We start from the raw sequence: 27,386 nt of genomic DNA on the forward strand, positions 1-27,386 counted from the left end.
CAAAGCTTCTTTGTAAGAAAGAAAATGTATACGATGTGCTATTCTGCAGTTCAGGAATCAGTATCCTTTTCATCCTTATTGTTCATCAACACTTTCATGATGTTATAACTGTTCTATCTTACATTGTATGATGTCAATATAATGATTATATCCTGATATACTTTACAGAGATTGAAGTAAAACCTACAAAATTACCTGCCAGGGTGTTGCTGGAGTTGCAGCCACGTAGCAACGCAGCATGGGCAGAGGTTCAAGGAGTGGCACACAACCCAAGGTTGAGGTGAGTTAAGAGTTCTCGACTTCTCCAATGATTGTGCTATTATTTGAGTATTGCAGGAAAATAATGAAACCAGGGGAGTGTTTCACAAAGACTAAGACTTGAACTATGGCAGGCCACTAATTCCTCTAACCATTCCTGGCATTGGTTTCTCAAGGGACATACAAATCGTGAAACAAATCTACAGAGTTTGATAGTTCATATTGAAGTAAAAAATATTATTTAAAGATCATAATTGAGAGACCAATGGTGAAAGCAACCAGTGGCATGAATGGCCTGCCATAGCTCAAGTCCAACTTAAGTCGATCTTAGTCTTTGTGAATATAAATTTTCTGGAATCTACTGATTATTTTTTCTAACTCTTACTGTGAACCTGTGTTGTTTTGTTTAGATTGGTGGTGCCTCTTCAGAAGGATATGGGAAACCTACTCAGTTTCTTGTCAGAGAAATGGACACCTCACAGACTCAGACTTGTATCCTACTCAAAATATCATTTTTTTTTGTATTCTGGAAGCTATGTATGGTTTAATTATCCTTTCCCAAATCTAGAAAGAGGGTTGCAATGAATAATTAAAAGTAAATGTTTTTTTAGGTAGGAAAGGAGCATGGAGGAAATGTTTGTTTCCTGTTTGAATTCAGTCAATAATTACCTTTTCCTGATGAGATCTTTGGAGCTTAGGTCAAGGTCATTAGAGGTCAAGGTCTCCATCCCAGCTCTAAAATTCTAATCATTACCCATAATTTCCATTCATTGTGAGCAAATGGTGACTTTCCTTAGTATTAGTAGTAGCAATCATCAAATAATTTATCTTCCCAAAAAGGCAGAGCTTGTGGTAGTGTCATTGTAAGGATGAAAGTTGTATGCATACTTCCCAACTAGATCTACTTTAGGTGAGTGATTTCTATTTTTTGACTCACTAATCTAAGTTGCAAGATTTAGGTTCCTCTCCTTTTGTCTTGAACTTCTGTGCAAGATGCATACAACATGCATTATATTCCTAATTATAATTTAAAAGATTCATATTTGTTGCTCAGGAAGGTTGACCAGTATACAGGTAAATGTGCATAATTTGTTCGACAGGAAGTGTTTCCTTAACGGCACAACTTGATCTCAGCTTCACTCATTGAAACCCGAGGACAAGAGTAACTTTAACCAAGTCAAGATTCATGTGCCAAAGGGTTCTACGATCACCCCTTACAATAAGCTACATGGGCGCTTCATCCATGCCAACACCAAGACGCCCTTCGCCCTGGTTGCTGCGGACCAGGCTGCCAGTGGGGAATCCCCTGATAAGACTGTACAGACACCCTCTAAGAATGGGACAGGAGAGGTTGGTTTCGGAGGAGACGATGCCAAGGATGACATCACAAACAGTTTGCTTCATCCTGAGATGGATAACAACATCCAGCAGATGGAGGTTGATCTCCTTGGCAACCATCATCCTTCGGAATCCATGATGCAAGACACAGGAAGCATGCCATCTATGTTTGGTGATGGTAATTCCATAGGGGATCTCCTCTCAAACATGTCGAATGGATCATTAGGACAGACGAACGAAAACCTCTCATTCAGTAATCTGTCTCTTACGTTGTCTGGCAATCAGAACTCCTTGTCATTAGCTCCACCCACAAACAATATTCTCATGCATTCTGATCCCATGGAAACGAACGATGCTGTATCATCAGTGATTGGAGGATCGGGAGATGGGTCAAGAACAGAAAATGGAGTGGAGCAAGACCCATTGACCATCAAAGAAGTAGTGAAGATGGAAGTTGTAGAGGAGGAAGAGGAGAAGGAAATAGATGAACTGCTCAAGGAAGGACTGACTGCTGCAACTGCTAGTGGTATCACAGCTACTGACATCTATCTCATGGTATGTATACCTGTACAACTTAGATAAAACTACAAACAATATTCAGATAGTGGTGCAAATGCAAATAAAAATGTTGAGTGGTGAATGTCTTTCATTTCCATATACATAGGACAGGTTGCTGTGTGTCTGAAATGCCTGAATATTAAGAAAAGATACAGTACGTCTGACAGAGATACTGCTTGGTGCTCAGCAGGTTGAAGAAGTTTCACTCAATTTATTTTGTGCTCTTGTCTCAAATACATGATAAAAAGCAACGGTTATTTTTTAATATCAATCTGCGTATATGTTTAACAATCCATTATAATTTCACTATTGTTTGGTGGAATTTAGAAATAGAAAAATAGGACACAGTCACAGCCTAATGTCTTGAAATTTAAGATAGATATTATGAAAAGGGGAAAGGAAAAATATAAGCTCTTTTTATACTTCATTGTTTTTATTAATTGTAAATGTTTTATTTCAGATGGGACAGCCAGATACGTTAAAGTTTGAGTACGACTTTGTGAAGAAGGAGCATCCAGTGAATGATGTTTCCTCTATTCACATGATGAAGAAACTTGTCCATCTTGCCAAAAGCTCTTATGTAGAAGTAGCCAACCCTAAAGAGGTAATTTAATCTCATTTTGTTATTTACTTACAGCCATCGCACACTATACTATCCGACTACAATCCAATTTTGGTAAAATTTGCCAAAGCATTTGAAACAAACATTCTAACTTAATGACCAAGAATCTGAATTGTCATATGATTACGAAAATCTAAATTTCAAAGAATATGGAAAAGAAAAATCTAAATTGACTCTGAATCTTACCCGTGTCCACACACAACGTGCGATGGCCTTAACATGTGGTGTGGGTTCCAAATGTATCCAAATTGGACTCAATCCAATAAGAGATATCTTCATATTTAAACAGATTGTGGTTATTGTAAAGAATTCTCCAGATATATGTGAAAGAGGTTGACTTCTTATTGCCTGGTGTTGACTGATATGATTTATCTGGTATCTTAGAGCAAGACAAGATCATTAACTTGTCAAGCCTCGGTAGGCTTTTAATGATGCTCAGTTTTGGTCTTCATTTTTTTTAAATTAACTTGTATTATATACCGTGTCTTTTTTAAAACGACAAGGGCTTTTTTTTTCCTGTTTTTTTGTGTGTGATTTTTTGGGGTAAATCGTAGAGTGATCGTGAATATAGATTGACTTGTGTTATAATTTAGTTGCAGTTAATTTGGAAGTGTGATGCAATTTTTGTATTCTTGTGCATTCTATAAATATTTGTTTTTCTTCTCCCCATCCATCAGTATGTGTCAGTTGGAGTTGTGACCTCTCCCATCCGTAGCGACACCCCTCCTTCCAAGGCCCAGCAATCAGGCACTAGCAGGAGCCCCTCCACCAACAGTCGTAGCCCACGTGGGACCGGATCAAAGGGTAACGCAAGGGGTACTAACCCCACTGCTAATACCAAGACCCAGGGGAAGTCAACCGTAGCCAGTAAGTCTGATGCTGATGATAAGAAGGAAGAGGGAGAGGAAGATGTACACTTTGCGGTGCCCAAGGCCGTTGCACCTGTTGCTATCCGAAGAGGCCAGGAACCAAGCCATGCACAGGAGGGTCAAGAGGTCCTTAATCAACTGGAACAGATGAAGGTTGGTCTAAAAGACACAATATGACATTAAATAATGACAAGTAATGATAATGATAATGACTTCTTATTACTTAAAGATAAAGTTGAGTTCTGGTCATGAGATTGCATTGTGAAAGAAAAGGTGTGGAATAGATCAGAAAAAGTTGATCATGTAGCATGTAAATATTTGTGTGTACTGCAAGGTTCTGGAGTCATAAAAATCATAATAAATTTGTCCACTCTTGGTAAAGTAACAAGCACTGTACACAGAAAGATGTATATAGGACTACACAAATGGTGTCAGGCCTACTTACCTTGATTTCCTTATCTTTCTATGCTCATTACTCAGCCAGTATACATTTTCTATCAAAATTGTTTGGCAAATGACATTTATTTGTAATCTTGAACATTCAGTGTAGGTTTCATTTGATTCTGTGAGAATTCATTTTCATTTTTTACCAGAACTCAAGTTTATCTTTAATAACACGCTTTTTATTCCAAGTTTATCCTGGCTATAGCTGATGACACTAAGCATCCCACATATTCTTTTTTGTGAGCTGTCTACATGAAGATATGTTATATGTATGTTTGATGTAACTTTAATCCTGATTTATTTTGATGTTTCAGAGACCACCAGCGAACTTCCTACTACCCAGAATGAAGAAGAGACAGAGAGGAGTGAAGCCCCTTGTGGTGCAGGTGAGAAACCCTCCATACAAGATCAACACTAGATAGAGAACAGCAAGTGGAAAGCATTTCAATCTTGCAGAGATATGCGTTTTTTGTGCTAAGAGCACCCCAGAAGAAATGTTGACGTACATTGTAATCGTTTAGTACTAGGGTATGGTTATGGATTAGACATAAAGAAACAAAGCATTGATGGTAATACTTTCATGGCAGTATGGTAGTCGATAGGATTGTGGATATTCTACATTTATTGGTTGTTAATTCACAACTCAACATGAATGCTCATTTAGTCACATGATCATCTTATCAAAGTGGCCCCTATTTCTAGTTTGACTTTACCAGTATGTGTGCATTGATGTCATTGCTCATTACAACTCTTGATTTAACTTTGCAGAGGACCATCCTACCCAGACCACTCCCCCAAGACAGTCTGACAGACAACATGGTCTCCATGGCGATTATTAACTCTTCCCAAGCCAACATGGGTCAGTTCATGCCCATCAAAGTCAGCATGTCTTCCCTTGGCACAGTGGTATCACCCAGAGCCCTCCCTAGGCCCATTAAGCCCAGCATTTCAGGGGTCTCTACCACTACGATTGCAGGGGTGGGCAAGACCATCACAAAGACTGTCATGGCCCCAACACCAGGTAAAGGATTTACATAGATTGAGAATCATATGAGATGTAGACTTAGAATAAAAGATGTAGTGTATGTAGAGGTGGTTATTTTACCTGACTGCTAAGAAAGCGTAAATGCTTTTTAGTAAACAACCAGAGGACCGACGGCTTTAGGTCATCTCCGAGAGACTTGGTTATGAGGATTAATGCCTTACCAAAGGGCACTAGCGCATCGACTTGGTTTCGAACCCGGGTCGCCAGAATACGAGACCACTGCTCTACCAACTGAGCTATCGCGCATCCTCTGATTGACTGGGGATGGGATGATGCCAAATTGTAGAAAGATTTTTATGTTCAGTAAGGCAGTGTGATCTAGGAAGAAGAAGCAACAAAAAGGAGAAGAAAATAAAGTAAGAAAGAAAAGAAAAACTACCTTCCCTGTCATTTTCTTTGATTACATTCAACGATTTAATCTGTTCCGATGTGTGGGCAACGATCATTGCACAGGATAAAAATGACATATTGAAGTTGAAATATTACTTTAAAATTACATTTCCTTTAGAAATACATGAGTTGTGCAATGAAATATAAATTACGTTGGATATCAGTGTTTGAAGATCTTTGTAACGTTGGCATTGTTTGTTCATTATCCTCTTGAGTCTTGACAATGTCTGTAAAATATTGATTTCAGGAGCAACCAAGACTGTAGTGAGAAGAATCATACCTATCAACGTGACCAACTCACCTGAGAATAGAGGTAACATCCTTCATTCACCTGCTCCTCTATCCTTCTCACCGGTTCATTCTCCTATGATGCCAAGTAGCCCTGCACCGGAGTCACAGGTAGGTTAAAGCTCGTCAAGTCTCTCATGTTTGTAAAGAGTACACTTTTAATGTGATTTCCTGGCTTAGAATATTGGAAGAGTAAAAAATGCTTTGAGACCAGGGGACTTAACAGAGAACTTAACAGAGAAAGGATGTACAAAATGGATGACTTTCTCATGGGCTCTGTTTCATTGTTTATGGCAGTGAACAGGACATGTCATGCTTTTAAAGTGACCCTTTTCACTTCCTAGCTTTTGTGCCTCTGCCAGGTTTGTAAAGTTAAATGAACATGGTAATTACAAAAGGATCATTGATACACTATTTTAAATTTAATTAGGAATAAATTTGTTTTATCATAGCATTTTCCAAATGTATTTGAAATATTTGATATTTTGGTGTAGCAGGCTGGTGTAGTAATGTTTGGATCATTCCTGTCAATTAATAGGTAAATCAAGTAAGCACATCTCAGCTGTCTACATCTCCATCGCCCTCTGCTGCATCCCCCCAACCTCTGGGGTCCTCTACCCCTGCGAGGGAGTCGCCCCATCCAAGAGGATCACCCCATCTAGGAGTACCTGACTCATCCCTTCTCAACACCACCGTGATCATCGACAGGGGACCAGCAACACCAGCTCAGCCAATCAACAACCAGGAATCGTCCCTTCTCAACACGCCCATTGTCATTGACAAGACGCATCAGTCGATATCTAACATGGATTCAACTCTCCAGGGTGATTCGACCTTTGACCAGACGTTGACGCCAGCCGTCACGCTGGCAGACTCTTCCCTGCTGAACACTTCCATTGCATGTGGCGTGCCATCATCGTCGATGACCAGGCATCAAACAACCATTCTCCACATCTCACCCCCGGAGATCTCAGCATTGTTGGACATCTCCATGCCAGCATCAGAGAATGGGGATACCATCTCAATCTCAATGGATTCTTCCACATTTAGGAGTAAGTTTCTTAAGAAGGGCCATCTTTTTTGTTATTATTTTATTTGGCAGAAAACACATGATATCAAAATACAGAATTGAAAATAATTAATGAATAGCAAATCACACATGAACACTGGGTGGACTCTGACATCCATGTTTGCTCTTGGCATTATCATATATGAACATATAAGGTTATAGTTGCAGTTAGGTTTTAGGTTTAGTTGAGGGTTAGGGTTAGAGTTAGGCATTGTGTTTGTCTATAGACTACTGAAGAATTTGACCCCTGTAAGGGAGTGACCCTTTGAAAATAACACTGAATGGTGATTTTCCTTTGGACTTCAAGCTAGCTTGATCTTCTACATAACAGTGATCCTGGTATTTGTAATTACTGTAATTTGTATGCTATCCTAGTTTTATCACAAGTTCTCTCCATTCTTCTACTCCATAGCATTTGGACAGGACATCTCATCTATCAGTCCCAACTCGACTACCAATGAGCTTCTAAACAGTAGCACCCTATCAAGAGACATTGGTAACGTCAGCCCAACATCTTCACCCTTCAAGATCAACTCATTAGGTCCTGAAGCACAGTGGTTTAATGGAGAGGTAAGCGGCTTCTATCTTTGCAATGAGCTTTATTCTCCATGTATAAAATGGAAATTTGGCCCCAAAATAATTATTTTATCAAAAATTTGTTTCATTTTGATTTATCTTCATGCATTTGATTAAGAGTTCATTAGTTCATATTTTTTAACAAAAATATTGAGGTTACCTTGCACATGAATTATTAAAGGTTTACCAACTATTGAAGTAATTTTAAAATGATTTTAATTAATGTTGAAAATATCTTGAGTTAAAAAAATGTCCTAACTTCAACCTCAATTTTTTATTATCACATTAATACAAAAAATTGCATAAGCAAATTTCACTACTTCTATGAAAACAAAATTATTCAGTTTTTTTAGTGTTCCACTTCATTTTGGCAGTTCATATTTTGATCAATGAACATACTTTGAGATTGTTTGCATCTTATGAAGGAAAAAAAAACAGACTTGGGCAATAATTTTATTAGCTTGATATATAATTGTAGAATCAGAATATATTAGTGAAAGCAATGCTTTGTTACTGCAATTTATTTAAACTATCTTATAAGTTATTGGCCTCATCAGTACCTGGAGGGATGTCTATATGTACTGTTTGAGCATAGTCATTGTAATTTTGTTTTGTAATTGTTTGTCCACAGAGCTTAGACATCTCAATGTCAAGTCTTCTTGGGCACCTGGAGTCTCCCGAGAAGAAGGAGAGGAATCACCCCTCTACATCTACCGCTGTCTCTGTGGCTTCTACTCTATCCCTCCCTCCTGGTCTCCTCTCAGAGTCATCCAGAGACTCCATCATGGCACGAGATGTGAGTTATGGAATACTATACAACACCTAAGTAGATCCTTGTCATTTGATTGGAGGACTGTTGGTCACATGATATTCAATAGATATACTATTGCACGGCGTGCATTTTTGGTACTATTCGCCATAGTACTATTCAATGAGCGTGCATTTTGGGTTATATGCAGACTGCGTACCTCTCTGCCCTGCGCGTATCCCATTGTTATATGCTTCATGCATCTGACGTGACGTGAAGGCAATTTGAATTTAATCGAGAAGGCCGGACTCGAACTTTAATTATCTTTAATAAAGCAAAATTTGTTGAAAGATTAGCATTCTATTAGATCTACTTTGATGTTGTGTAAAAAAAATAATGAATGTTTTTCATTCGTTCAATAGTATTGAACTCATAAGCATTCATTAGTTGTATATTGTGGGCTGGGTTTCACATTTTTGTACTCTCCGCTTAGGAGGTTCAGTTGAATAATAACCACAAATTACTAGATGGTGCTAGTCTCTGGACTCTCGTTGTATGAAATTTTAAAGCTACAGAGTTGAAATGATACTTTTACCATTCAAACCAAAGTACATTTTTGATTATCTGGAGTCTTTTAATTGGTTTCCTGTTTTAGAGAAAGCTTCTGAATGAAAGGATTTCATTTATAAGCCTCCCATTGTCCACTGTCTCTTCCTAGTTTTTATTCAAGATGAGATTATGGAAACAATGCACACTCATACATTATGGGCAGGAAACTGTAGCATGGATTAATCCATTCATGCATGTATTTAATCCTTGCAACTATTCGATGAGCTATCTGATCCTATCTGTGCTGCCTCTGTCGCTTCCTCTAACATTTTTTTTGTAGTTACTCCTTTCTCTTTCCTTACATCCTTCTCTCTCTCTCTCCCCCTGTCTCTCTCAATCTCTCCCTGTCTCTCTCTCCCCCCCTCTCTCTCTATCTTTCACTCCCTCCCTATCTCTCTCCAGCATAAAAAGTTAATAATAAATTAATTTAGGGGGGAAAACTCAAATGCATTTTGACAACCTTGACCATCTTTTGATTTTTGAGTTGCCTTTGATCATAAATTGATTTGAAACGGCCCCTACGGTAGTTGCATACAGTTAGTTTGAGTATTTCTCATCTCTCTTTATACTCAACAGGTTGACTCTACTCTGCAGGTTATGTTGAATGAGAACAGCATTGACTATGTGGCTAAGTTTGCTGACCTAGCTGCCCACATCTCTGCGACCCCTGACACACCTCACAAGATCAACATCATTGACAAGGCCTTTGCGGAAGATAACACACCAGTGGAATCTGGTGGTCCTCAGCTACAGCTATCATCTTCTACTTAGGGTCCAAGCTTCATGAACGTTACTCCCAAGATCTTTGCTGTCTGAGATATGTCCAACAAGATTGATATCATTGATAAGGCCTTTGCGAAAGCTAACACACCAATAGAATCTGGTGGTCCTCAGCTACAGCTATCATCTTCTACGTAGTGTTCAAGCTTGATGGACGTTACTCCTACATCTCTGCGACCCCTGACACGCCTCACAAGATCAACATCATTGACAAGGCCTTTGCGAAAGATAACGCACCAATTGAATCTGGTGGTCCTCAGCTACAGCTATCATCTTCTATGAAGAGTTCAAGCTTCATGGACGTTCCTCCAAAATCTGTGCTGTCTGAAACATGTCCTTTGCAGTAGAGGATACCCATTCCAAACATGGTTTCTGATGAACCCTGGTAGTCCTCATCTAGAGCTTTCATCCTCTACATAGGGTTCAAGTTAGTTGGATGGCCTCTGCCAACCTTGGCATGCCCCACAAGATCAGCATCCTTGATGAGGCCTTTGCAGCAGAGGATAGCACACAAGCAGAACCTGGCAAACTTCACTGATCTGCTACATCAATGTGTAGCATGTTTGATAGCCTTCTGCATCTCTGCTACCCTGCATGCCCCACAAGATCAGCATCCTTGATGAGGCCTTTGCAGTAGAGGATAGCACACCGACAGAACCTGGTGGACTGTAGTGACAGCTCTCATCTGCTACGTAGATCCCAAGGGTGTTGGATGGCCTTCCACATCTCTGCCACACCCTCAACAGGCTGTGCACGATCAATACTGCTTAAGCTCTCATCTCCTGCGTAGTGTACTACCTTGTTTGTTGATTCCATGCATCTCTCCCACCCCAGACAAGATCAAAAGCATTGTCAAGTGTCAACTCCTTTGTACATACCTAATGGTCAATTCATCTTAAATATGTCATAGAGATAAATGAGCTTCAGTTAGTTTGTAATAATGCTAGTCTTTCTTCACTTCCTTCTATCTCCATCACATCTTTATCAAGTTGGAGTCCTATTTTTGTACTAGAAAGAAAAGGTATTTGGAATGTCTAACAGTATTAGAGGAGTGTATTAGAAAATGAACAATTGCGATAGCTATGTGTCGGTTACTTCTAGTCTTTCATCTTTCAGCTCTGTCACTGTTTGTCGTATCGTCTATAGGAAGAGGCTGGTTAGTTAGAATGAACGTTGTTTTCCATGAAATGTAAGGTAAAAGTGTACTTGAACTAAATTAGAACAAACTTTCTTCATGATTAAGTCATTTGTATAATGCTTCTCTAAAGTGCATGATACATTGATTATATGTTTACTTGATATTCGTTAATCAAAACAGCAGAAATATACATAGCCAAAATATGTCATAATGAGATGACATTTATCTGAACACCTACAAATTTGATTTCATTTGTCTTACTAATGATAGCTTCTTCTTCTCCTCTACAACAGCTCCTCTTTCTCTCTTTTCTTCCTTGATTTCATTTCATCAAACCAAAGAAAATACAAAATTTTGCTAATATCTTCTATTCTATTTCTATACCTCTTTGAGGACTTTTTTGTTGCTGTCATTTCATGAACTCAATATTATCTTTAAAATGTTTAATCGCGCCACTGGCAGTATTATGTGCATAGGATATTTATTAAACAAATTTTATTTGCGTTTATTGGAGTACAGTATAATGTTAAATGTCATTACTTATAGATGCATGTATCTGCCTGGTGGAAAAGATTGGCGATCTCACGATTAATGAAGGCATCAAATTTCAAAAGTAAAATTGTTTTAAATTTACAGATGAGAGATAACAATTTAGTAAACTTGAAGAAATTCTCTTCATCATATTTTAAGGACTTCTAGTCCCCCCTTCCCACCTTTTTTGGGCATTTTGAAAATCTCTTGTTGCTTGATAGTTAATATTGGTTAATATCTACATGATTCTTCCTCCTTTTTTTTTTCCTTCAAAGTTCCTGACAAGTTTTGGATACTATATTTTTGTCTGATGACATCATTGTACACTTACTTGTAAGTTAAAGACTTAACTTGATGTGTTTATTGTATTTAATGTTACTTCAAATTGTTGTGATTTTTTGTGGTTAATTGTGCAATATCCTGAGTTGCAAATGTGTTGTGGCCAAGAAAAACATCAATACTTGGTCATTTAAGCATCTCCGTTTTATTTGGAGAAGATTAACATCTTTATGCTGCAGTTTGGATCTTTAATTATTTTTAAAACCACATGATATCATTGGTTCAGTACATGGTTTGCAAAAGCAGAGATGAGTTGTGTATTTGGGTTTCTGTTGCATTGATGTATGTGGGATCTTCAGAGTTGTATTGGTTGGATTATGAAGAGAACTGCTTGTTTAAAATGACATTGCAAATCAAGTAGTAAGAAGATAGCTTTTCATATGGTTGCTAGCATTATCTTGTATGAGCTAATACCAGATACATGTATGCATTCTTTGACAATTTGCAATGATTGTCAACTCCCACCTATCCTTACTATGTCCTGGATGTTTGATTACCGCATCTTAAACACTGCCATATACAATGTAGTTCAGGGATCATATTTTGAAAAGCATGTGTCGAAACAAACTGAAAATACACATGTACTGCAATTTTTGTTTGTATGTAAGTCTGTACTTTATAATCTTGTTTAGAGAAATAGTTGGCTGAATGCATATTCCTCCCATACATGTTGGGGCGCAAACCTTACACATATAAAACATGTAAATGTAATTGCAAATTAAAATGTGGATACGGTAAGCTGTTTGCTTGAATTAGCCTTCACAGTTTGCTCTAAACACTTAACAACTCGCAAGGTGGTGTAAGTTGGTTTGTCTGGACAAGCTTACATGGAGGAAACGTTTCTTTCTGAAAAATCAGATTGATAAGATATCTATCTCGTGAAGCTGCATTGTATTATAAGAATTTTTTGTTGTTTAAATACTCTTAATGTGACAAAATGTAGATCATATTCAAACAGCATATTGCGGATGGAAAGTGTATAATTCTGAACGAATGATAGAAGGAAGAAAGATATCTAGATGACCCATTTGCTTTTGCCCATATGATTATGGCTATTCACTGCCTTCAGCTCAATTATACATGCAGAAACATGAAATAGTAGTAGTCTACGACTTAGTTGATTTTGCACAACTCATCTACACATATATAAACGCTGTCATATTTATATTTGCCAGTTGAAATTGTTAATTCGCTGCATCTACTTTCTTCAATACTCGTTTTATTATGAAATAGACCGTTTGTCATATGATTCTTTGCCAATGAAATTATTTATTCATCTTGATTCTTAAACTTTGATACCATCTTCCTAGGCCATGTGAAAGTTATTTCTTGCGTTTTGTCCAAATTTGAAGCTGAAATTGGTTAGAGGGGGTTTGACAAGTGATATTTTTCTCTACTGCAATACAAATGCCATGGGTTTGTTCCTGACACAACTACTAAATTTTTGTTTTCTATTTGTCCATATACTACAGTGGTTTGAACTACATGTAGGTTGAACATTATCTAGTTGCCCTGGGGGGTGTTTCACAAAGATCTTAAGTTGAATTTATCTCTAAGTTGGACTTAAAAATTATGGAAAGCCATTAGCATCCTTGAAAATATTTTGTAAAATTTATTTTAAAAGGCCTAAAATGTTGATTCAAACCATTCATATTTTCTATTATCATGGGAGATTTCATGTTCTTGATGTGGAAATTATGAAAAGTCTATAATACTCTAATTTTTGCTTTTGAATATATTTTATTTTAAGGCTACAAATGGCTCTCCATAATGTTTAAGTCTAACTTAGAGTTAAGTTCGACTTCAAATCTTTGTGAAACACCCCCCTGTTCTTACAGATTTTTTATTTTTCACATTTAACAAGATAACAGGGAAATAGCTGAAAGAGAAAGTGAGTAGAAATGAAAACCAAAGATTTAATTTCACATGGCCTTATAAACAGCTTTGTGTATCTGGATTTGATGTGTTCATTTGGGGAGAAAAAAAAGTTTTATGTGGTTCTGTGACTGACAATGACTAAAATAAGATGTTTAGATCAATAAGAAAAGCATAAACATGATTCTACATCTTGGCCCCATCTTATACAGTGTTGATTTTAATCGCAACTATGTACATAAGAGATATGAGACTGCAAACTTGCGATTGATTGGAGGACTTATGATTGATTTGGATCGATCGTAACTATTATAAGACGGGGCCCAGATGTGTACCAGTAGATTTCAGTCACTTTGTTGAATCCAAACCCATGTGAATTGACATTAAATCGACTTGCCCCACTCAGTAATGGTGCTGTGTATAACAGAAGGTTTATTTCCACTGTTGCACCCTACCATTTAGCATGTACTAACAAGTGGATATTTTCATTGCCAGAAGATGTCTGCCAGGAAAAAGACATCAATGTGAATAATCTTAAGTCACTCCAGCAGTGATGTATAAATGCTGTATTCCAGTTGCAAAAATATATATTTTTTGCTTATTTATACATGTATTATTTGTTAGTAATAATTATTGCTGAGTAATGTTATGTGCTTATAATGCCCAAGGTGAAAGAGCATTAATTGACATAAAACATATTTTCTTTTGGTATACATGTATATATGAACATTTGTTATAAATTAAACAAAAGAATGTTTTATCTCAAAGCTAATTTGAAAGTGTTCTGTGTAGTTTGTCATGTTTTAACATTACATGTAGAGTCAAACCTGTCTATAGCAACCACGCAAGGGAAACACAAAAAGTGGTCTTTGTAGACAGGTTCCTTTAGTACATGTTTCAATGAGAAACCATTTTCAAGGGAAACAAAAAATGTGGTCTTTGTCGACAAATGGTCTTTAAAGACAGGTTTGACTGTATTTGGATAGATCTTTCACAAAGCAATCAGAACGGAACTCAATGTAATTCACATCATGTAAATAATTTAATAATAACTCACATCAAAACACAAGCATATATGTATACTGTACATTCAACATAAAAAAAAACATGTACAGGTACAAGTAGAAATAAAAGGCAAATCATTCGTCTCTAATAGACCTGTTAACTAATTCCATGCAGACTTTTTAACAATTTTTACTCTTGACAGAAAAAAGCTTGTTACGAGGGGTTGGGAGAGTAACATGCATGAATTTAAATACATCAGGAAACGGGTCTATTGTATGAACAAGTTACCATTCAATCACCCCTCAAGCAACCAAGGTTGCATTTAGTATCAATTTTACTTATTTTCATAGATTGAGTGATTTGTTTTATACTGAATATCATGGCAGTTTATGTTACACCTAGGAAGAGCTATTGTAGCAAGAAAAAAAGGTTAATACTGCAATTGAGAGTGTAGAAATGCAGATGTGTAAATTCACTTGCCTGTTAAATAAAGGAAAATTACTGGTACAGACAAGCACTGGAGCACTAGCCTAGGCCATATATGGTAGTTAACATTTCTTTGCCTGCAGGTATTTTGAACAGAACAAAAATGTTACTAACTTTCCACATTGACAATGGTCAATATTCCCTCTCTTGAAAATCTACTTACTGGTAATAGTAATAGATATTATTGGTACATGACAAGGGGGAAGCCTTGGAAGTAATTGAAAGTATGAAGCGAAAATAACATAAATACATGTATGAAGAAGATGTTCTATTCTGAGCATAGAATTTATGACGGTAATCTATTCATCACTTTATCTACCGGTACTTTCAAATTCTATGATTGCTTGGAAGAAAAGGCTGTACGTCATCCCGCGATGAAAATGAAGACACAGATTCCTTCCGATCATACTATTTTTACCATACCAGTAACCTTTAACCTTGAATTTTATTTTAACATAATATTACACCACCATTAAAGCGATATATTTTGAAGGTCATCATATATAACAAACAAATCTGGAAGAAAACAAATGAAAATATTGCCTTACAAAACTAAGGAAAATGTACAGTTTTCATCACAGCTGCTTATACTTGTACCCCCCCCCCCCTTAAAAAAAGAAGCTCTGCACACATAATGCACAACTTAGCATCACACCAACCTGTCGTAATATTTTTTACAATGCAATGTCCCTTCCCAAGTAACCCTCAGGTCATAAGATCAGCCTAGTCAAATATATTTGCACTGCAAGATATACATCAGTGATTGAAATACATATGAGAAGAACATGAACTGGACAAAATTCTATCAAATTAATTAACATTCTTACCTTTGAATTATTTGTGGAATGTGAAGAGTTAGGAAATTCTAACATGTTTAACATTTACAATATGAGTTCTTAGAATTCTTCTTCTGTGACAGTAAGCAGACCAAGATATCAAATTTCAGAAAACCTATAATAACATGACCATATCACCTGTATGTTACATAGTTTTCCATCTTCTTAAGTATGGATATCCAAGAAATGTCTACCGGTATATTAAAATCCAAGGGATATTCCAAGAATTGTTGACATACCAGTATACCCCCCCACCCCCACCCCCACTTCTCCAATACAATCATATCATTTTTTTAAAGTATCATATGCAAATTGTAACTTACATAGAGTATAATATTTGTTGAGCTGCACAAGGACTTTCACTCCTTCATGCAGAAGATTCTGATAAATAAATGCCATCCAAAGTGACGATTACAGTTTATAGTAAGGGTACACCTAGTCAGGTATACCAGGGCCCCATTTCATAAAACTTGTCATCAGTGACAAATGACAGTTTGTATTATAAGCTAGTGAAATCCTTGCTTCTGATTGGTTATCAGCAGATTTGTCACTGATTTTTGTCATTTGTCACTGAAAAAAGGCTTTGTGAAACAGGTCCCAGATGTTGGAGCTCCATACATGGCGTCCTTACAATATAAAGCATTAAACAAAAATGAAACGGGTAGGTGTCAGGTCCTGAATTTAAGCATTATCCTAAAAACTGGCATCCCTGATGTAGATCAATTGTAATCAGTCCTCTAGATCAGAATCCGAATCATTGTATCTGCCTCCTTTGATGATCTTCTGAGTTCTCCTCCCAAGGAGATCAGATGCCTTGGATGTAGGCTTGGCTCCCTTACCTCCTGTAGGTGGGTCGGTAAGACTACCGCTGTAATTGATGACCTCGGCACAACCCAGTCTCCATTCTAGCATCTCAGTCGGGAAGTCATCTCTACCTCCCATATCATCAAACCTGTAAACAGACAATATTTGTGGGGTCATTTAGTTTGATCTCCCTTCAGTGGCATTGTCATATTAAATACCCATTCACAAGAAGGCTGTAAAACATTAAAAATATTAAAAACAGTTAATGCAGATGAACCTTAATGAATCTCTCAATTATTCTCATGATTCCTCTAAGCAAGAACATTAAAGTTTAAATGAAGAAGGGAACATGGGGGGAGGTAGATATTATTTTTCTTATAAATGCTTTCACTGCATTCTGTGAAATAATAAAACAATTTCAAAAATACTTTGTGTGTTGGGCATAATTAGATGAAACGGTCATAATATCCCTATTTTTAGGATAACAAACATGGTGAGGAGAGTGCAAATAAATACTCAGTGTTATTTTGTGTGTGTGTGTGGAGGGGGCAATGTAATTTTTTTTACCAAACTGCCAAATTAAAATCAGCCAGTAAGTGTACACCATACAACATTATGAATTGGAACAAACATTTATGTAGGGTCTTTAAGATGATTTTTTTTTTCCAGGCATGATGCAGACCTTTTCTATTTAACATATTTATCATGAAAACGAAAGAAATAGGGTCAGTGTCCTTCTTGAGGGAGAAAGATCTCTTCATTTATTTATTTCCAATTCATCCCATTTTCCTATTCACCCCACTACATTAACACTAGCTGGTTAACTTACCCTACAATGTAATCCTTGCTCTTTCCATCCTTGATGAGGGCTATGGTCGGTATGACGACTATCCTCAGCCTCTCAGCCAGGAATGGGCATTTCTCTGCATTGATCTTCAAGAAGCGTGTCTCCATGTGTTTAGGAGCCAGTCTGTGAAGGTGCATGTCAACTATCCTACAACGTTCAGCGCTTTCACGGTAGAAGTGACACACCACGTTGGTGCTCTTCTTACATTCAGCGAAGAAGTCCTTCTCAACAGGGATCTCCTGGTATTGCCCATGTCCTATCTGTAAGAATCAAGTAAAATAGGTTGTCAAAAAATAATTTCTTCTCCTACTACATATCTGAATCACATGTATAAACACAATTTTTGTACAATTACTCTCTGCTGCTCAATTATAACTACATCAAAAGCAGCCAAAATATTATATTCACTAAAAATATAACACATCGACTTCTTCAAAAAATTATTTTAAAGACAAATCTCTCTGCAAAGTTGTTTGTCTAGAGCTTTGAATTGCCATTTCCTTTCTATTCTCATCTAACAGTAATGACGTTTTTTGTTTATAACTAAATTGCAATAATTTGACTCGAACATTACAGGAGCCGTAAATGTAATCTTCATTTTTTTTAATGCTGGAAGGGTTAACATTTGACCAACAAATCCTCCAGTGTAACAGATTACAAGCATGAATTTATTTCAAAGATTAAAATCTTTTCACAGGGAATGTTCATGATAATCCATGGCACAGATTTCTCTCAAATTACATCAGGAAAAAGGAAGAAATTTCATGTTGAAAATAATTCATACAGCCCCTCCCACAAAACACACCAGTTTATCTTGGATAGGCTGATAAATGTTATAATTTGATGTCACTTTTGTTTGATTTTTCTACAACTCACACTTCTCCACTCATCCTCCTTTTCCCGCTGCTTCTTCAAAGCCACCAATCTCCTCTGACGTAGGACATCAAGTTCATCTTCATCTAGATTATCAAGGCGATGGATCTCTGCATCCACCTGACCCTCCATAATCTCTGCTACCTTGGAAAGCTGCTGTTGAAGAACCTGGTCCATGATGATGCTTTATGGTCTACTAGTAATACTGTGATTCAAATCATAGACAAAACCAAGAAAGTAAGGTTAATGTATTTCCACTGAACATAGAAACCCCATGGAAGTAATGTACACATTTGTGTATTACTGTAGAGGTCTACTAGTATTTAGATCTACAAGTAAATACAAACCAAATTTTACTAGGCCAAAGGCAACCACAACACATCATCATCTAGTACTGGCAAGTCATATGCAGGGTTAATGCTACAAATTCCCAATTTCAGCATGAGCTGTAGGAACTGCAACTGAGTAGTCATTGAAAGACTTCGGAGTTGTAAATGAAAACTAGATGGAATTCGACTGCGCGCAGTCGAAAATGATGCCTCCGTCATAGAGCAATTTTACAAACCGAAACGGAAGAAATTTTTCAAATTCAAGTTCAATTGTAATCCATTAACATGTTCTCAGAATATCGTGATTACAAGCAATTTCTCATAAACATATATGACCCTTTGATCTTTGACCTCATGACCCTAAAATCTACTCAGTTCATTGGCTCTGCAAGATTTCCTGAGTTAAATAGTAATCCATCTGTAAGTTCTAATGAGAATGCGTCCACAATCTATTTTTGCATACATAATGAGCCCATGACCTTTGATCTTATGAACCATTCATTGGCTCTGCAAGATACATAAATGATCTAAGTTTGGCAGGAATCCATCAATCTGTTCTAATGATAATACGATCACAAGCTATTTTTGCATACATAATGAGCCGCATGACCTTGACCTTTACCTCATGACCCCAAAATCTAATCAATTCATCAGCTCTGCAAGTAACATACATGACCAAAGTTTGGCAGGAATCCATCAATCGGTTGTTCAGATAACGCGATCACGAGCTGTTTTTGCATACATAATGTGCGCTGTGACCTTTGACCTCGTGACCCCAAAATCTAATCAGTTCATTGGCTTTGCAAGATACATACATGACCAAAGTTTGGCAGGAATCCATCAATCGGTTCTTCAGATAACGCGATCACAAGCTGTTTTTGCATACATAATGAGCCCTGTGACCTTTGACCTTTGACCTCGTGACCCCAAAATCTAATCAGTTCATCAGCTCTGCAAGATACATACATGACCAAAGTTTGGCAGGAATCCATCAATCGGTTGTTCAGATAACGCGATCACAAGCTGTTTTTGCATACATGAGCCCTGTGACCTTTGACCTTTGACCTACGTGCTCCAAAATGTAATCAGATTGTTTTCCTATAGTGATACACACTATCACTAAGTTTGAAGTTTAAATCTCCAGTGGTTCTTGAGATATCATGATAACAATCTCAATGTATGGAATTTCATAAGTTGACCTCTGTGACCCTTGACCTTTGACATACGTGCTCCAAAATCTAATCAGATCGTCTTCCTATGGTGATACATACTATCCTTAAGTTTGAAGTTTAAATCTCAAATGGTTCTTGAGATATCGCGCTAACAAACTCAATACAAGGAATTTCATAAGTTGACCTCTGTGACCTGTGACCTTTGACCTACGTACTCCAAAATCTAATCAGATCGTCTTCCTATGGTGATAAATACTATTCCCGAGTCTTAAGTTTAAATCTTAAATGGTTCTTGAGATATTGTGATAACGGTCAAACGGGACGGACGGACGGACGTACGGACGGACGTACGGACGGACGTACGGACGTACGTACGGACGTACGGACGGACAACCCGAAAACATGATGCCTCCGGCACCACCTTCGGTGGCGGAGGCATAAAAATGGTGGCGTCGGGGAATTTTTTTTTTTTTTACTCGACTTGCCAGGGTTTTTTCTTTGACTTTAGATTTCTAGAGTCGACTCAAGATCTAGCCCTACTTGCTTTTGCTTAAATGTAACATTAAGTTTATTTACATCTAGATCTAGATCTAGATCTAAATTTCAATTGACAAGACAAGTGTAAATTCCCAGAGGGTTTTGGACGAACTAACAATATATTTAACACGTGGGACCACACAAATTCCGTTGCTATGTTAACCAATGCAATGGCAATGTACGAGAATGAAAACATCCTGTAGATGTTTGTTTAAAAATTCATAGGGATTAACATATGAATGGAGGAGCCTGTAGCATCAGTTGAGGTATAATAAGTTAAATTATTCAAAAATGTATTAGAACTCTATGAATAACAAAGATTTACATACCTTCTAAACGTGGAGTTTCGCTGTGAGTCATTCACTCAATTCAAACTTGAAACATCAGCAGCAGAAAAATTGAGTGCTTTGGCGCCATCTAGAGTTCGGATCTGCTTACCAGATCCAAGTCACGGCTACCTTCGTATGGCCACACCTAGTTACATGTTACTTTGCATGTATCCCTTACCCAAAGGTGCATTATCTGTAAATTTCTATCGCAGAAATACCACATTGTTGTGACAAATACAGTTCTAGAAAACCTCCCCCTTGATTTTCATCTAGGACAACCACTACTCTGGGTCCAAAGAACAAGAGGCATACCCCTTTGATTGCATCATGAGGATGATGGGGTAGCCCTTTTATGTTTTTTTTTTCTTTCGGGATGATGGCCGAGGCATCAAATGCATGTAATATAGCCTTTCACATCCAGCCGGACAACCTTCCATCTGTTGGTCTATATTAAACCCAGACAAATAGGTGCTCCATCAACTGAAATCGATTTTGGAGTTTGGTATTTTAGGCTCGAGGAAACACATTACTTTTACACACAATTACCCTTTAAAAAAACACACACGTGGGATAACTACCATGCACACCCCCTCCCCAAGCAACTCTTCGTGCCCCCCTTGGACAATGAAACCTAGGGGTAATGATAAGGTTGTCCGGAAGCAGGTGATAAAAAGTGCATGAATCAATAAAAATTCATTTCTCCTGAGACAAATACTGCGGATCATGACAGTTGTACTCCTAATCATTATTATTTAACGACGGTAACTTTGATGAAAAGAATTAGATTCCGACAAAGTTTGAAAGGTAACAAAATAGCTTTAATAATTATCATGATTGTAGAAATGGGAGAGGAACGGCCAGAGAGCGCAAATGAGAAAGACATCTGGGCAGGCCGGCTGGCCCCGACTAAATCAGTTTAAATAACTGGGCTAATATTTTTAAAACCTCACTAAGCTATAATTTTTTGTTAAGTAATTACATATAGGCTAACTAGCATTAGTAAAGATTTTTTTAATGAGTATGAGCATTGGTATACAAATTGAGTGGTCGTTAAAATAGTTGTTGAATTTGTTTATATCGACTTGGATCAGAAAGAAAGAAAGAAAAGAATCCCTAAATAAATGTTCACGTTCATAGTCAACGTTGAGTAAGGATAAATGAATGTTCAACTGAAAAATCACCGCAGTTCTTTTCGAATTACGGTACGAATAATTATATGAGCATAAAAAGCCTGCACCATTAGATGACATCTCCGTAACCCTGTCGCCACATAATTACTTCATCTTATAATCATGATTCCCCTTTCCTTTTTTAAAGTGATTTTTCAAATGTATTTCTAAAGATAGATCATACCTGTTAATATGCCGGTGAGTGGGCACCGCATCCCGACATAGCAACAACGTATGGAGACTCTGTTAAGACTCTTATCAAGTGCTAATGTATCATAAGTATGCTACCTGTATGTGTCACGTTCATGAGTATACAAGGTTAACAACCTTTAGTTAACAAAACTTTCCCGACATAGCAACAATAAATGGATTTTACCCTACTCAGTGCCAAGTGGAATGTGCTTGACGTTATGCATGAACCTTCCTCGTAGTGGAATTCCTTTTGCCTGAGAAAAAATAACGTTTAGGCATGCGTATACGATCCCGATAGAGCAACAATGAATAAAAGAGAAAATTGTCTATGCAATATAATAGTCAATATCTTGTAGTGTGATAGTTTGTATAGGCCAACCTTACCAAACCGATATAGAAGCAAACATATCAATGGAGGCTCTCTATAATTAGGGTGAATAACACCTCTTTGAAGTTCCCATATACGTAAAGTGATTAAGACTTTCAACAACAACAAAAAATAATCATAATTTTCATATAATTTTTCCGATTTCGATCAAACTTTTACCAGTCTGCTTCTATATCTTATAGGCCTAGAGTAGTTTGATACTATAAGGTTGGATTTTCCTTTAATAAATGACACCTGTTATTATATATTTGTTAATGTAATGGATACGACTAGTTTAAGGACACGTCGTATGAAGACGAAGCAGTAGGACAGCTTTACCCCATGGGGGTACTTATTCCATCGCCGCATGGAGGAGCATCCTTTACCTAGAATAGGCACCTATTGGTCACAGGTGGGGGTAAGCTTGAAACATCGCCCGGAAACAGGCGGATTTCACTCGGTAACACTTGAACACTTGGGGAAAACAGCAAAGAGATCAAATAATGAGCACAAAACATAATATTTAGGCAAACAGACGCTTATTAATGAAAGTAAATGTGTTTTCCAAGAAATTGGTATGATCTAAAAACGCATCTATTCATGAATGGACAGTGTAACCTCGAGAGGGGCATTTTATCACTGGATGGCTGGGTTCAATCGACGCCATCAGCCGTATATATGACTTGGCTATACTTGAGGAGGAAATATTTTTTGTTTTGATTATTATTTTATTGTGCTTCCATTCAACAAATTCATAGATAACAAAATTATATTTTATAGATAAGACAAAAACAAGCTCATACGTTTCGAATAATTTGACAAATAATAACAGAATGGAAACTATAAACATACCTGAAACTCCCTCTTCCCCTAAACCCCACTCCCCTCCGCCTAAAACCTCCTCCACTCTCCCTAAAAACCACTCTCCTCCCCCCAAAAATAATTGCTTTGTATATTTTGTTGTTGTTCTTAATACAGTTTATTTATATCTCATAATTCTCCTTTTCTATAACTTGGTATGTATCCCCAATTATAAATATCGCCCTCTTTATTGTTAAGAGATAAATAAAAAAAAGTTTTAAAGGTAATACAAAGTTTTGAAAAATCTAAATTGTCGTACTTTGATGGAGCAAGTTGGCTTTGGTTGGCTGCCCCCAATTAAATAAAGATATTTAAAGGAAAGGGTAAAAGTGCTAAAAAGGAGGATTGAAAAATCTTGGCAAGCCAGGCAAGTAATGGACACAAATTATTTACTTAACTATTGTCATCATCATCATCATCATCAATTTTATTATTATCATTATTATTATTGTTATTAGTTTTATTATGATTATTATTGTCATCTTTATTATTGTCATCATCATTATTATTATCATCCAGATTGTCATAATAACAATAATTATTATTATAATTATCATCATTATTATTATTTTTATTATCATTGTCACTATTTTAATTACTGGTAGTATCTTTTCATTCTTTTTCAGAACTTTTTAAATTTCTGAACCAGGAAGAGCGCGCAAGCACACAACCTGCAGACTGCATGCAGAGCCACTGGAAAAACGAAACCCTCTTCCACCATGCCCTACCTCTTACTCCTCTTCTGTGCACCCATGAAGCACCCCACCCTCCCACTTTTTTGGTCGAGTTGGTTCCAAACGCGCACACTTCGTCAATTTTACCATAGCCTTCGCGTGTATTCCGCGCGTACGGGTACGATTCATTTACGGGTTACGCTATTCGCCGTATATTTCCAATCTGGCCTAGCCTGCAATATGGATGTGTAACCATTGGATCCTATACGTACACTGCTGCAAATGGGAAGCGCCCACTTTTAGGATTTTTACAATATACATGGAATTTACCCCACAATCATCATGGTTTTGTCACCGCTTGAATTTAGTGAATGCTATCTAGATAGTCCTGAGTTTCGGGAGAAATTACGGGCTCATGAAAATGAACTGGACAGGACTAATAAGGCGATCAAGGAGCTCATCCGCGACGGGAAGGCTCTGCTTTCTGCTGCACGAAGTAAGTCCCATACATTTATTAGTGTGTCGTCTCTTCCACTTCTGCATGCGCACGCATTCAAAATTTCAGACCATCCAAATACATACTGGAGGCAACACATGAAGTTATTAAAAGTTGAAGTGAAGATATATAACAGCCGTCATTTTTGACAGCAAATTGTTATAATAATAAAGCAAAACTTATTTTTCTGCTCTCTTTAATAAAAACTGATTTATTTGTGACTTTGTGTGTGTCTGCTGTGTGGAGGGTCGAGGTGGATGTGTGTGTGAGGTGGGGGAAGGGAGGGGGGGGGGGGGCATGGGCCTGGCCGGGGGTAATTCGGAAATATAGTTCAAAGTGAGCCTCATTGTATAGACTATAGAGATATTATATTATATGTATCTAATATTACAGGCTATTTGTTTAGCGAGTAAAATGTGTTGTGTGACACTCAACAATATTTTGAATATGCTATATTTGAATGATAATAAGTTTTGTTTTTAATTAGTTTTTTGCACGATAAAAGGAGTACAAAAGTGAATTAGATTGTGCAGCTCTTTTCCTTGCAAATATGCATTGTTTTCATTGTCTTAGCTGTGTGCATCTAATGCAAAGGCAACCTGAGTGTAATTGAGACTACAAATACTGGTAGGCCTACCCTAAATGTTGCTCAAAATAACATACATGTAATGTACATTCGCCTCCGAATTCAGAATTTTTATTTGTGCTGTGATATTTCAACTTCGGCTTGTAGCCACTGTGAAATAATAATATCACACTGGATTCTGGAAATTCTGAATCTGTTGATTTATATATTTTGGTTATATTGAACGCTAATAGAGCTTGCAATATTATTATAATACTTAAGGGAGTGACGGTGAAATTTTATTCTTATATCTTAATTACGTGCCTTAATCCTGCTAGAGGGGCATTAAATTAATTTGAAATGAGTTTTAAACCACCAATCAGGATCCAAACAGACAATGTCCTTGCTATTGCATCTTACTTTCACCTTTTCTTTCAGAGATGGGGTCTAACTTGTTTTCCACCTTATTTTCTAATATTTGTCCTAAACTGCAAGTTTCAATCTTGTGATTTATGAATTAGAGCATAGAGGATTAAACAGTTGGAAAGCAATCTTTTTAACATCTTTCTCTATTACAACTTTGAGCCAGGCACTTATGAGTTATGTGACAATACTTTAATATCACTGTGTGAAAATCACACTTTATACAGATGTATACAACAGCAAATCATAAAAGAGCTCCTGCATAAAAAAGTTTTTTTTCTTCGCTACCTCCTCCCTCCACAATGCGGTAATGCATAATGCGTAAAGATTCTTTCACATATCTTTGTCAACACTGAAACAAAAATGGACAAAAAGAATAAGGATGGTTTTAATTGGTATGCAGTGGTATTCAAGTGAAAAAACAAGGCCACAATTGGTGCTTCAGTTAAGCACTTTGTACTGGAGAAGTACAAAAATATACTGCAGGTACTTACAGTGAAAGAAAAAGAAAACTACATGAAAACATGTACACGTACCGCTTTCTCAAATTCCATGTTTTTAATCGTGTTGCATTGCCCATTTCTAAGTATCTCAAATTGAACAATGATTTTAAATTCTTTATGCAGTCACTCATGTGATAGATTTAAATGTGACCTCTGAAAGAGAAAGGTGTTAAAAGATTGCTGTCCAACTGTTGTTAACAGTAATCCATCATTTGTGAGACACAATATGAAAACTGCACTCCAAGGTAGTAAATGTAAATGAGGTGGGGGAAAAAAGGTAAGACCCCTACAATGTTCGTCTGAGAGAGAGCTTGGGATATGCACAGCAAAACATAATTTCTGTCTCTAAAGGGCAACATTACAGTGTATCGTTACAAAAGTTGAGACTTCTTGTTCTACAAATAATCATGATCATGAAAAAGATCCAGAGGTGGTGCTCCTGGGGGAGGCATAGTGCTTCCCCTACTTTTTCAAATACCCCAAAAGTGCCCCTTTTCAAATCTGAGACCTTTCCTTTCCAAAAGTGCCCTTTTTGTTGGTGCCCTCCCCCTCCCCCCCCCCCCCCCCACTTTGGAAGATGGTCTGCTGCCTCTTAAAAATATCTGTACAACATGTACATGTAGCTTGTAGGTTTAGTGTTTGGCCTGTGGAGTTCCATGCACACGTAAGCTACATGTTTCATGTTTGACTGTCACATGCCAAATAAAGTGAACAAAGTTCAATGAGATAAGACGATCTTCATGCTCTTGTAGTTGTACCCTTCATTTTTAATGTTTTTGAATTCTGAGTCCAAGCCATTTTCTAAAAGGGGAGACTGTTTCTATATTGTGTCTCTGCTTTGACTATGTGCCATGGTACCCAACATACATGTACATGTATACATGTACGCCTGTACTGTAGTGTTATTTTGAACTTTGCACTTCACGTTCAGTATTGTCTTCTTGCATCTCATCACCTGAGATGTCCTCAAGAAATATGTTGAGGTGATGACAGCTGTTGACCTCTGAAGGTCATAACAGCCTTACAGGAAGATTTAGGGTGAGGGCTGTGATATGCCGAACCAGACTGTACAAGTGCTTGTAGACCTGCTTGTACACAGTGCCAACCATGGTTTCTGTGAATATTCGTTTCTGTTTATACATTGTACTTCAGGCGTACATGTGTATGGTAAATGTAATGATATACATGGTAAATTATGAAATTAATAGTTTACTTACATTAACATACATGTATGTAGATCACTGGTACATTTTTTTTTCGATGGAAATTTGTATGTACATTGTACAGTACATGTTATTCAACCTTTGTATAAAAATGGCTAGCATTTGACCCTACACATATTGTCATAGGTAACACAACAACCAGATTTTAGTTTACAGTAGAGCATTAAATCTTCTGCAATCTACAGGCCTACATACATGTACATGTATGACTGAACATG

The 27,386-nt window shown here is 37.2% G+C and overlaps 3 protein-coding genes across 17 annotated transcripts in view; 2 read left to right on the plus strand and 1 right to left on the minus strand.

Annotated features, from left to right (window-relative positions):
• The first annotated feature begins 150 nt into the window (after window positions 1–150).
• LOC100888549 (protein cramped-like) lies at window positions 151–12,867 on the plus strand. Its single transcript, XM_030980358.1, has 13 exons — window positions 151–280; window positions 669–750; window positions 1,393–2,151; window positions 2,615–2,758; window positions 3,454–3,798; window positions 4,404–4,475; window positions 4,858–5,110; window positions 5,772–5,923; window positions 6,351–6,864; window positions 7,294–7,451; window positions 8,089–8,253; window positions 9,391–9,468; window positions 9,762–12,867. The coding sequence occupies exons 2-13, from the start codon at window positions 694–696 to the stop codon at window positions 9,939–9,941; spliced, it is 2,877 nt and encodes a 958-aa protein (XP_030836218.1). The 5' UTR covers window positions 151–280; window positions 669–693; the 3' UTR covers window positions 9,942–12,867.
• A 2,929-nt stretch (window positions 12,868–15,796) lies between these two features.
• Window positions 15,797–20,806, minus strand: LOC577566 (thioredoxin domain-containing protein 9). Its single transcript, XM_777783.5, has 4 exons — window positions 20,696–20,806; window positions 18,332–18,533; window positions 17,438–17,715; window positions 15,797–16,756 (listed from the first exon to the last, which is right to left on the minus strand). Exons 2-4 carry the CDS (start codon window positions 18,503–18,505, stop codon window positions 16,534–16,536), a joined length of 675 nt encoding a protein of 224 aa, XP_782876.3. The 5' UTR covers window positions 18,506–18,533; window positions 20,696–20,806; the 3' UTR covers window positions 15,797–16,533.
• Window positions 20,807–24,146: 3,340 nt separating this feature from the next.
• Window positions 24,147–27,386, plus strand: part of LOC576034 (rho GTPase-activating protein 26) — an 81,648-nt gene continuing 78,408 nt past the window's right edge. For 7 of the 15 annotated variants that reach the window (XM_030980363.1, XM_030980362.1, XM_030980365.1 and 4 more), the window contains exon 1: window positions 24,148–24,454. In XM_030980363.1, coding sequence (XP_030836223.1) covers window positions 24,301–24,454 — 154 coding nt within the window. In that variant the 5' untranslated portion in view covers window positions 24,148–24,300. Of the gene's footprint in view, window positions 24,455–27,386 lie in introns of all 15 variants that reach the window. The other 8 variants (XM_030980359.1, XM_030980364.1, XM_030980366.1 and 5 more) reach the window with 5 other exon arrangements.

This window comes from Strongylocentrotus purpuratus, unplaced genomic scaffold (assembly GCF_000002235.5).
Source record: "Strongylocentrotus purpuratus isolate Spur 01 unplaced genomic scaffold, Spur_5.0 spur5_scaffold_11, whole genome shotgun sequence".
Classification (NCBI taxonomy): domain Eukaryota; kingdom Metazoa; phylum Echinodermata; class Echinoidea; order Camarodonta; family Strongylocentrotidae; genus Strongylocentrotus; species Strongylocentrotus purpuratus.

Coding starts and splice junctions, on each gene's coding strand:
- LOC100888549 (XM_030980358.1), top strand. CDS start 694: ATGGGAAACCTACTCAGTTTCTTGTCAGAGAAATGGACACCTCACAGA. Junction 751..1,392: donor CACCTCACAGACTCAGACTT/GTATCCTACTCA, acceptor ACTTGATCTCAG/CTTCACTCATTGAAACCCGA. Junction 5,111..5,771: donor TGTCATGGCCCCAACACCAG/GTAAAGGATTTA, acceptor TATTGATTTCAG/GAGCAACCAAGACTGTAGTG.
- LOC577566 (XM_777783.5), bottom strand. CDS start 18,505: ATGGACCAGGTTCTTCAACAGCAGCTTTCCAAGGTAGCAGAGATTATG. Junction 17,716..18,331: donor AGGAGGATGAGTGGAGAAGT/GTGAGTTGTAGA, acceptor TGATTCTTACAG/ATAGGACATGGGCAATACCA. Junction 16,757..17,437: donor AGCAAGGATTACATTGTAGG/GTAAGTTAACCA, acceptor GTCTGTTTACAG/GTTTGATGATATGGGAGGTA.